General features: G+C 36.5%; 1 protein-coding gene across 9 annotated transcripts in view; it reads right to left on the reverse strand.

The window, feature by feature from the left end:
- The window catches only part of LOC131692589 (radial spoke head protein 3 homolog B), a 45,231-nt gene that overhangs the window by 4,765 nt on the left and 28,245 nt on the right, over positions 1-12,221 (reverse strand). For 8 of the 9 annotated variants that reach the window (XM_058979737.1, XM_058979733.1, XM_058979734.1 and 5 more), the window contains exons 4-5: positions 4,307-4,394; positions 3,964-4,005 (exon numbers count right to left, since the gene is read on the reverse strand). In XM_058979737.1, the coding sequence (XP_058835720.1) occupies positions 3,964-4,005; positions 4,307-4,394 (130 nt within the window). The remainder of the gene's footprint in view (positions 1-3,963; positions 4,006-4,306; positions 4,395-12,221) is intronic. The other variant, XM_058979739.1, reaches the window with a different exon arrangement.

Here is a 12,221-nt window from a genome sequence, read left to right on the forward strand (position 1 = left end):
GCACTCCAAATTGTTGTTTCTATTGAAATTTTGGGTAAAATTACTTCAATGCATTTTGTTTACATTGTGTAAGTTTCACTGGTAATTGTGCAACCGTTGAGAAAATGGATTTGGAGGAACATTAGCGGCGTAAACAAATTTTGCGCGCGTGTTTATAATATTCGGGTCTCATTCATCGTGCTATTAGCAAGAAGCTGGGAATGGTACAATCTACGGTATATCGTGTTTGAAATGGTACAACGAACGTATGACCGTCGATAGGAAGAAATAATGGATCTCTGTATGATGTGAAGGTTCATAAGCGGCCAGTCGAAGTTTTCAAGAAGAATCCCAACAGTGCAGTGAGAGACGTGGCAAAAAAGTGCATTTCAGCAAAATTTCTGTACAAGTAACCGTATAACGTCCAAAAGGTGCCGAATTGCGATGAACGGCAAAAGTGGGGGAATAACGTGCGCGAAAACTATACACTCAGCTATTGACAAAACTACATTGTCTCGTCAAGGAAGACGAGACTTAGGGGCCATGTATAAATGACGTAGTTTTTTGGTGGGTATACCATATTTGTGACGAAGTGTGACGAAGGGGAAGGGTCAGAAGTTGTGCGACGTAGCATTAAGTTTAATTTTTTACGGGCTTCAAAACCCATGGATTAGAGAAAACAATTTAATGTTCCTCCATTTCTAAGAGAAATAAATTTAAATTTCCACAAGTTTTTTTCCACGCGAATTTTCATGTGGCAAGTTTTTCGATTCGCGGAATTGCAAGCTTGTAAAAAAATGAAAAGATTTTGTATGCAGATTTAACTTGCTACATTAGTTAGCTAATTTTGCTAATTAGTAGACTTAGTTGGGTAGCTGAATTAAATTTTCTCATCGGATTCAACCAAACAAAATTAAAATTAGTAATTCAGCTAAACGTATGCTTCTTTGAATCATTGGCAGCTGCAGGATTGTGAACTGAGAGAACTTCTCTTCATGCTCCATGACATATTAAATTCAAAACAAAACTTCATTGTATTCGTCATAAAATGGGCTTGTTTTGTACATAATTTGCTGTTATAATGAAAATGTGCATAAAAGCCATCACACATTTTTTAAGGACATGTATTTAAAAGAACTGTAAAACATTCAATTTTTTTCATCGACCGACCGCGCTTCAGCTGGAGGGGGTTAGGAAATGCTACGTTATTTACAAGGGGGAGGTTAGAGTTTTGTGACAAAATGCTACGAGGGGGAAATGAGGGGTCGAAAATCGCCAAAAAAGCTATGTCATTTCCCTTATGTGAAAGGGGATTTTCAAAAAAAACTGCGATTAATTCTGCTCAGTTAGATTTGTTATTGAAATCCGTGGTCAATAGCGATTATGTACACGATTGCTTTGAGCAGCTATTTTGCTACTCCCTAATAGATAATATGGATTCAAAGATATCTGGAGACAATTTAAAATAGGAAGTAAGTAACAATGAGAGATTCTCTTTAGAGTATTTCTCTTCTGTTCATTACTCTGTCGTTTCGACATGTAGTACTCAACTCTTTGCATAATATTCTAGTAAAAACCATCTGAAAGCTGACGGAATATGTACTGGAAAATTAAGACAAAGTGCTATGGTGACGTCATAATAATCGAAAGAGAAAGTAAACAATGGCAATGGCTCTCAATGTTACTTACGTCCTATTCTAAATTTTCTCTAGATATATAACCTATCTGTTGACATGTCCTTCTTATTTTAATTCAAGTTATCTAGCTCAAAGACGCCCAATACAAAATAACCCAAAGGATTGATATCGTGACAGCTATGGGGACAAATTTTCGACTCTAAAAAAACCGCAAGCCATTTTTGCGTTTTGCTAGCATTATAAGACAGTACTTCGTCTTGTTGAAAGATGGAATGATCTTTTCATCGACGGTACAACATCCTGTAAGATATCTATCAAAGATCTGCTGCATACTACGTCTAGAAACACACAAGAGCCGGAACTTTGGTTGATATAACGATAGGAAACTGAATACGGTCAGGTACGTATGTAGAATTTTTCATCAAAGATAAAAAAGAAAAGAATTCTTATGAGACCGCCGTGATTCAAACTACTTGGGAGTTTTTTAGCTTTTTCCAACCGCTGTGGTTTGATCTCAGCATTCGTGAACTGACCTCTGGGCACGACTTATATTCATGGTTTTCAGCCATTACTTGTCGGATTGGTAAGTCTGAACACCCGAATTCCCGAGCCATAGGCCTCGTTGACCTTGCTGCATTCATTTTCTCTACTTTTTGATTCTGCTCCGTTCAACCGAATTTGAACGGCACTTTCTTTACTTTCCCAAGCTTTTTTAAATTTCTTATAAAATAAATGTATAGGATTCGCTCAAACTTTGGAAATGTTTTCATATGTAAAATACTGTTCTTTCCGACACATTTACCGACCAAATCTCCTGTACGCATGATGCGGTGCGCAATAATACGACAACGGATGAGTTATTTATCTATTGCAGGGGTGCCAACCTTCCAGATTTATCTGGATTCTTCCAGATTTTTAAGCGTCGTCCAGACATACAGATTCATGTTTGTCTGATTCAGATTTCAGAAAATTTGTCCAGATTTATCCAGACAATTTAAAAAATAACAAAATGAGATAGAAGAATTCATCCTTGATTTTTATAACAACTTTTCGCACTACGCTTTTGAAAACAAAACTTTTTAGAATAGCTGGAAACACAAAATAGCAAAGGTTAGTTCGCTAAAAGTGAATAAATTTTGATGAATTGTCATCAGCTGGAAATTTCAGCAATCCAAGATGCTGAAAGCTCACAGCCTCAAATTCGATCCTCAAGCTTTTTCAAAAAAATTGGGCTATCCAGACAATTCTAGACTTTTTTGAAAATTATTACAGACTTCTTGGGAAAACACTTGGCATTTATTACTATATCTTTCCGTTTACTCCGCAAAAAATCTGACCGTGGTGCCAAATATGTTGGAATCATGTTCCGCATTCATGAGAAATTCAACACGACACGCATTCGACACGTATTCCTCAGTCCACAGAATCTCGCTTATTTTTTGTTCAATTCTTGGAACTTAGCATACATATTCCTTGTAAATAGATTCACCAATAAAAAACAGAAATGCGATTCTTTTTAAATGAACGATGACCTGAATGTGAGAAATGGATCTTAGGCCGACATGCTGATTTCTCGACCGTTAGAAGAATAACAGCTGACATATTGCAGAACTAAAAATAAACATGTTATATGAGCGTCACAAAAAGAATGAAAGAAAAATCATACTTTATCTGTTAGAATGAAAAGTTTCCCAAAAATATGAAGACGTGTAAAACTCGGAATGTTGTAATAATCGCTTAAAAAATTTTGCCTCGAAAAAGTTAGCAAGGATTAACCTTATTTTATCAACGGTTACTATATATATGCCTCTAAGTAGTGTGCAATAATTTACTTTTTATAGAACATAGTGTAGATGGAATGATACGAGAAAGCCGATGAATTGAACAAACATTAATGTGGACAGGAAATGAATAAATAAAAGTTTCATAATACCTGAGTTGATAAGCCGCCTAATGAAAATAGTTCAGATTTTTGTGCTGATTTGGTACATACAAACTACACATTTATTGGAATATGTATTTAGAAATGTGTTATTTCTTCTAAGCATGCTAAATACATACATAATGAGTAGTTTTTGTTTGAGAATTAAAACAATCACATAGGCGAATAGACATTTATCGAAAGCGAACGTAGCTAATTCTTTTATCAGGTGGCTTTGATCTTCGAATTATTCTTACGAAAGTCAGTTTCTGCAGATAAGAATTCAGCAAGAACAATAGTTGATGGACCTAGTATATGTACAAGCGTACAAGGCAATGTGTCAGAAGGCAAATTATAATGATATTGAATTTGCTTCCGCATATGCATTTATGGCTGTTTGTGGGAAAAAGAAATGCCCAAACTCACCTTTCCTGATAGAAGACCAGCGTAAGCGAAATAAGGGTTCCACTGAGGAGGGAAATTTGATTTATGAATTCTGTTTCGTAAAATGTTACCGATGGGCTTGCCAGACGAAACAAGAAGAATAGAAAAAGCGATAAGAAAAAACCAACACTATGCAATATATTATACAATGACAAAACAACTATTTCAAAACGCTGACTACGCTGGAAGCTTATCTTACTTGTGATTAATGTTCGCAATTGAAAATTTCAACGTTGGAACAATGTTTTCCATTTCTACTTTGGGTCAAACAACGGTGGAACAAAATACTATCGGCGTACTTTCACTTTCGGGTGTATGAACTTACCTCCTGGACATTGCCCACGATGAAATTGCTGCCTCGAATGACTCGCCGATCGTGCATTACATTTTGGTAGGAGGCATGGTGGTGAACCCTGTTGGAGCAAATCCACCCATTGGTAGGTAAATGAAAGAGAGAATGAAAGAGAATAGTTAGTACCTAACTAAGTTATGGAATTTCTAAAATTATGTACAAGGTTAACGTGGAGTTTTTGGCTAAATGTTCTTTCATATACAACGTCTATATCTTATATGTAAATCTCATCGTTTCCGTAGCATGAGCGTTTGGTACCGGGTTGACATTTTCAGTAGCATGTAGATGTGACCGGTATTTTGGTCACTGAAAGTATTTCCCTCGTGGATCAGTTTATTCACCGGAAAATTTGCGACAACAGAAAATTATTCAATCAAAGCAAAACCAGACTTGTTAGCGTTTTTGATAGCGATGCAATGCAATATTCTTCTTTTTCTAAGAACTTGGTCTGAATTCTGACGTATTATTATCTTGTCCTCTACTCAGGTTGTTGTTGTTTCGGTCATTTTATCGACATTTCAACAATTCTCATCTCATATGCCTCTTTTCGCAAGTTCTCAGCATCGTGTCCCATCCAAAAGAAAAAAAAACAAGTAAATACAAAATGTTTGATAAAATCGTTGTTTCACGTATAGCTCACCCCATAGGACAGCCAAATACATGCTGGGGGTGAATTCACCCCCGGTTGAAAGGTAATGGGTTACCACGTTAAAAGCGTGAGCAAAATGTTTACTATTAAAGGAAAAACTATTTCTGCTATTAGTAAAAGCAAATTCAAAATGAGAAAACATTGATTATCTATTAAAGTCTTTTAAATTTGTTCATTTAGGACAGCTTAAGGCATTAGCTTCACGGAACTTTCAGTCTTTTATGTATTTACAAGATGTAAAAATAAAAATAGTAAACGATTAATACTAGAAGTCTGTCCGATCCCGTACGCGCGACTCGTCATTGCACGCGGAGATCTTTTTTCGCATCGAGGAAATATTTGCATCCTTGCCATCTGTATCATTCATATCTCTGTAGTCGTTGCACATGTCCGTGTCGTCATTTTGATTTCTGCCTCGATATTCGTAGTCAGGTGTTCTTCTTAACTTCTATCTCTTCATTTTAAATTGATGCTCTTTCATGCACCAACCGAAGTTGTCATCTGTTCTGTAGAGGCCAGCTTAGTTTAAATGTTGACATCTTTTGCGTTTTCAAGCATACATGAACAGAATGAAGTATGTTCAAACTAGTTCTGCTTGATAACTCAGTCAATACCCGAGTAGAGAGATACTCACAGGGTCAATGAAATCGAAAATGAATGGAAAATCATTGAGCAGGTCGGCTGTTTGAATGAATGATGCAAACAAACAACTGCGAATTGAACATAGTAGGGCATGATTTGAAATATTCCCTCCTTCAAGTTCAAAACAATCTGTTGAATTGGGGGTGAGCGTAGCGTATTGGTAAATCGATTGCCTTGTACGCAGCGCACCTGGGCTCGAGTCCCGACCTCGCACATAGGGTTAGAAATTTTTCATAAGAGATTTTTCTAACCCGAAGAGGCGAATGACCTTAAGGTTTAAACCTCTATAATCGAAATAAAAAAAATCTGTTGAAAATTTCCAGCTCTGGTAGGCTGTGATCCACTATTATTTTATTATCTTTCTTTCGAAAAAACAGACTATAGACCGTCTGACATCCGGTAGGTTGAAGTATCTCACTTTCAGTCAAGAATGGATCCTCTGGGTTTCGTCTCCCAGGTCATAAGAGGCGACTGAAACCAGGATTCCCTAAGTCAAGATGTATCTCCGTGTCGAGGACTAAATGGTTGGCGGGGATAAAATATGCCAGTCGCGAACAAAGTGTCGCCGATTCACAAAAGACAAATCGGTGAACATGCCACGTGCGGGTATTCTTGTAAGTGCAAATATTAGCTTTTCACAAATAACCGAATTTGTAAAAAGAGACATAGTGGCAATACAGTTAAATATATCAACAACGAGAAGGACTTCGGTTTACTACTCAGGGGAATCAGATAAATCCTCTCCACAGGAAGTAACTGAGTTTGTTGATTACTGTAGGAATAGAAATAAGCAATTTATTATTGGTTGCGATGCAAGTAGTGATATAAACGAAAGGGGTAAGTGCCTTCCACATATGGTGTAGCAAAAGTCTACTCCAACTTAACGTAAATAAATGTAACTCAATAATCTTCAGCAGAAAAACTTCAAATATTCCCATCGACATACACTTAGGAAACCAACTTGTAGAAAAATGCAAAATTGTATCTCGTAATTTTAGACGTAATTTGGACGTAATTTGTCCAATTTGGTAATTGGACGTAATTTTAGACTCCAAGCTCACATTCGTGGAACATTATACTACAATAATTAATTAAATTATTAAAGCAAATAGTATGCTGGGCTTTATTAAACGCTTCAGCTATAATTTTGAAGACCCTTACACAATTAAATCATTATACAATACATATGTCAGGGCCATTTTGGAATAGTGCCGCGTAGTATGGAACCCATACACTGTCCTGTACGAAGAACGCATCCAATCAGTCCAAAAATAAATTATTTTGTACGCGTTTCGTAAACTAAACTGGGCAACAGTTCCTTTTCCATCATATAAAGCTCGTTGCATGCTCATCAATATACAAACACTCAAAGAACGCCGCGAATTTGTCATGCTTTGCTTTATCATTATTTATCAACGTGTACAATCCGCATCGTTACTTTCGCAAATAAAATTTTATGTACTTAGCCGTCAACTAAGAACTCGTAAATTATTCCAAGAACAATCTCTTAGGACAAACTATGCTAAAAATAGCCCCATCAAAAGAATGATGCGTCATTATAATGAAAATTGTGCAATAATTGACCTTTCCATGTCTAGAAAACAAAATTAATTTGAACTTAACCTTAGAAATAATGTATAGTATATAAGCAAATTTTGTAATACCATTCTATGTAGTTTAAAGGGCGAACACGAAATTATTGCGACACATTCAACATGGCATAACTTTTTTACCATTGGGTAAAAATCAACCAAATTTTGCACACTTTCTCATTGATGTGTATTGTTTACATGCTGTCAAACTCGAAGTCGTGTTTTTCGATTCAACGAAAATGAAGGTGAACCAACGCGAGTCGAGAGAACAAATTCTTTCCAAACACCTGGAATTTCCTGACCTGTCGCACCGGCAGTTGGGAAAAATGTTGAACATTCACCATTTAACCGTCTCCAGAGTGTTGAAGTGGTTCCAGGAGCGGTTGGACCACGGCAAAGGAGCTGGAAGAAAACCGGGACCGAAGAACAAAAAGACGGAGGGAAAGGTGAAGCGGATGATTAAAGCAAATCCCAACGTCTCAAGCCGTGATTTGGCTAAAAAGATCGGCATGTCGCAGAGCTACGTCCAGAATGCAAAGAAGAGAGCTGGACTACATACATACAAGGTACAGAACTTCCCAAACCGCGATGAGCGGCAACAATCGACGGCTAAAACTCGGGCACGGAAGCTCTACGAGAAGATGCTGACAAAGTATGGCTGCTGTGTGATGGACGACGAAACGTATAAGCCGATTTTAAGCAAATTCCGGGGTTGGAGTTTTTCACCGGCAAGAGCAAGTTCTATGTGGATGACAAATTTAAGAAGAAGAAAATGTCGAAGTTCGCCTCCAAATATCTAATTTGGCAGGCCATCTGCTCTTGCGAACTGAGTGAGCCTTTCGTGACAAAGGGCACAGTAAATGGCGAGATCTTCAAATCTGAGTGCCTCGAGAAGCGTCTTTTGCCGTTCTTGCAGCAGCACGACGAAGCTCCGCTATTTTGGCCAGATTTGACATCATGCCACTATTCTAAAAGTGTCCTGGAGTGGTATGAGGCCAATTCTGTCCATTTTGTTCCAAAGGACATGAATCCGCCAAACTGTCCAGAGCTGCGCCCGGTGGAGCAGTACTGGTCAATGATGAAGCGGGAACTTCGGAAAAGCAAGAAGACAGTCAAAGACGAGAAGGACATGTTAAGAAAATGGAAAAAACTGAGAAACTGGTACCGGATGACACTGTAAAGTCTTTGATGTAGGGCATCAAGCGAAAATGCATTCAATTTTACACTCAAAGCTCCATCGATTAACTTTTCTTTTGATTTTTGAAGTAAATATATGTATAAAACTACCCTAAAAATTTTGATTGATTTTAAACATTATAAGAAAATTAGCATGACATTTTCGGTGTCGCAATAATTTCGTGTTCGCTCTTTACATATGCTTGACAGAAAAAAATAAATATATTCTCCTTATAGAGTATATAGGTTTTATCCAACAATATTGATATATGTAATAGAGGCGACAAACGCACATTTATAAATGCGTTACATGAGTTTCATTCATTATAAACTAGTACGTGTCTTATGGAACTTATGACCACACGCACATACTCTTCCCATATAAAGCAGGAGGAACTCTAATAGAGTCTACAGAAATCCCAAAAACACAAATTGGGATACATTCTACTCTCAACTGCTGGGCGCAAAAACATGTTTTCAAGCAGAAATCTAAACCACACAAGAATTAGAGATCTCGTTAAATATTGCGACATCTAAACTTATGGATGCTTAAAAGCTATTTAGCAAAAACGCGTACATTCAATAAGGATGCACCATGGTGGAACAAAACCCTTAGAAAGATCAGGATAGTTTCTAGAAAACTGTTCAAGCGGACTAAACGGACTGGACAGCGGAATGAGTATAAAAACGCGATCACTCAACATTTTAGAATATTTTTATCGATTTTTATAACCTACTGAGTTGAACAGAGACAGGTTTATTTCTTTGAATCCCTTTGTAACTCTTTAAGCTATCAATTTACCACTGGTTGGAAAACTACGAAATTGATTCATGTTGAACGTTGAGTGCTTTGTTTTGTCAAAGCATAATGCACATCACTTGTCTATACCGTTCACATAAGGCTGTAAATTGTTCGCGTTGGCGAACAATTTGGTCGGTTTAGAAAGGTGTAGAATTTCACCTTCACGGCTAACCGCAACGAATCCAAATGCACCAGCCAGTCTCGCTGTGGAGGACAAGACAAACGAGCATTGCTCTCCTCCAGAGCGGTATGGGAATCACACTGCGGAGTCTTCCGTAATTCTTAGCGGAGTGCAAAGAATCTGTTTATTCGTCACCACAAACTCATGGGAAGTTCCAACAAAGGAACAGCTGTCCTCTTCAATGTTGCTTTAGAATCTTCTTCGCAACGAAGCACGGTGAATATGAATCAGCTGCATTCGTCCCATATCGTTCTTCGCTCTTATATTCAAGTTGCTGTTGATATTCACCCACGAATGAAGCCGACGGCCAATCCGTGTTTATCCGAATGCTTTATCCATACGTTCTTACCTTGCTACTCATCGAGCGACCGAATGAACTGCACGAGGAAGCTATGAAGTGAATGACGAATAAACGAATCAGCAAACCATTCCTCACCATAGCGATGATCGTTTACAACTGTTGGCGAAGATGACTACAATTTCATCTTCGCAGAATGATGACTGGCGAAGAAATATATTTGTATTCTGATGCGTTGTACTGTTCGGAACAAGCCAATGCGCATGAGGTATGAGACAAATAAAATGAGGATGAACTTTTGATTTTAATCTGCGCATGGTGATATACCATAGTCATTTAATCTATTGCTGATGTTTTGCTTAGTATCACGACGAAATCGTTCAATCAGCAGGACTGTTTAAAAATAACATATCTTAAGCAGTAAAATGAACAGTTTTTGGTGGGTGAAATATGGATAACGCAAATATTATTTTTTGCTCCCCCATGCGGGAGACTTGACGAAGAGTGTTGTTAAAAATAAAAATCATGCAAATAAAGGCATAAGAAAAAAGGAACTGTAATTATTTTTTTTTTTTTCAATATTGTCGAGATCTTTAGATACCAATAAAAATATAAAAAGGTTGCATTTCATGAAGTTAGATTTTTTTAAATGCATTTCCTTTTAGGGATTAACTATACAGCATACATTGCATGCGCACACGTCTTAAATTCAGCCATAAGACTAACTGCTAACTTTGTTAACTAGTACTATAAAGATAGATTGATGTTTAGGGTGAGTTTTTTTGTGACGTGGTTTTCATTAACAGCAGGTACAAAAATTTTGTATCTTTCTTCAGCCTATTACACAGTGGTCGGAAACGCCAAAAACGTAAACTTAACTCACTAGAGGCCAAACCATCGAATATATCACAGGGTGCCTTTGGAGGAATTGTTCGTATGAATATTCCCACAATCTGATAACAATTGAAATTAGGCATGGCTTACTATGATCGAACTAAAACAATTAACTTTTTATATTGATGAGGTATAAAGTTGGTGTCTTCGACAAATTTGGAAATGCTCGTAGTGAAGAATTTTGTTGAAGAACTTGAGCTTGTAGGACTAAAGGTTATCGATTTATAAGGCGTTTTCTATGGCAAGTTGTAATTGAATATCTAGTTTTTTTTAATATAACTTTTTTAATTGTAATTTTTCGTGCAAACAATGTTCGAGACAAATGTGTAGGTATCAAAACTACATAATATTGTCAAAAACTGTATGTAAAAATACTCATTCGTTTCAAAGTTATTGAAGATTTTGACATTTATTTACACCAACTTCAACTACGTATAAGAAAGAAAGATGCAAACCAAAATGCACGAACAGGCACTTTTTTCACTGTCTAAAGTATGCACAATAAAGGTAAGAAGGTTTGGTGCGTGGCACTCTACAACCCTATGAATAAAGTAAGCTTACTTTATCTTTCATGATTTCAATTTTTATTAGATTGTGGGGAATATTCATGCGAACAATTCCTCCAAAGACACCCTGTGATATATTCGAAGGTTTGGCATCTAATGAATTAAGTTCACATTTTTGGCGTTTCCGTGTATTGCCACTTGGTTAAGTCTTCCCATAAAATCTTGGCCATATCTCCCCAACGTTTCTTCATTGAATGCAAATTTTAGTAGTAACTATTCCAATATTCCGATTTATGTAAAATCATTTCACTACTTCATAAGTAATAACATGATATGAGTTCCATAAAAAATAATTTACTCGAATAAATACACAAAGTTTGATTTAAAAAATACATCATTGAACGCAAATTAATTGATTACAGAATATTTTCTATGATGAAAGGATTTTCCATTTCAAACTTTAAAAAAAACCTTGAGGAATCGAAACAAGTATAAAAAGATTTTTTTAAATTTAAGTGCCAAATAGAATACGTTACAGCCAATTGTAGAATCTTACGCCAAGTCTCCCTATGTTCCCCTACTCTATTGTCGGCGCAAATAAATTTACGTACATTTTCGAAATATATTAGAAGTACCAAGTTCCAATCAATCGTAAATCTAAGATTCACCCACATAAAATAAATAACTTGATCAAACTGATTTGAAAAGAAATCCGAATATAATCTGTATTCAACCTATAGTCATTTGATTTCTTACATTTTGGTTAGTATAATATTATAAAACATACTGTTACCGAGAAATAAAATCTATAATCTGCGTCCAACATAATTTGACACCATTTTTTTACGACATATTTTGAACACTATTTATTTAATACTTCAGTGGTAAAAAATAACAAACGAACTTTTTCAAATACATAAAACTCACAATCCAATTATTGAAAATCAATTGAAATGTACTACCCGCGCAAACGAAAAGCCCATAATACCCCCATGCTCATGGGGTTTGTCATGGGTGTTTGAAATGGGTTCAACCCATGAAAACACCATCACCATGCTCCGGTAGATCCCATATAAAACACCATATGTTGGTGTATTTATGGGTTATTGAGGCCATTTTATGGTGTTTTGGTGGTTGTGAATTTTGGC

This window comes from Topomyia yanbarensis, chromosome 3 (assembly GCF_030247195.1).
Source record: "Topomyia yanbarensis strain Yona2022 chromosome 3, ASM3024719v1, whole genome shotgun sequence".
Lineage (NCBI taxonomy): Eukaryota > Metazoa > Arthropoda > Insecta > Diptera > Culicidae > Topomyia > Topomyia yanbarensis.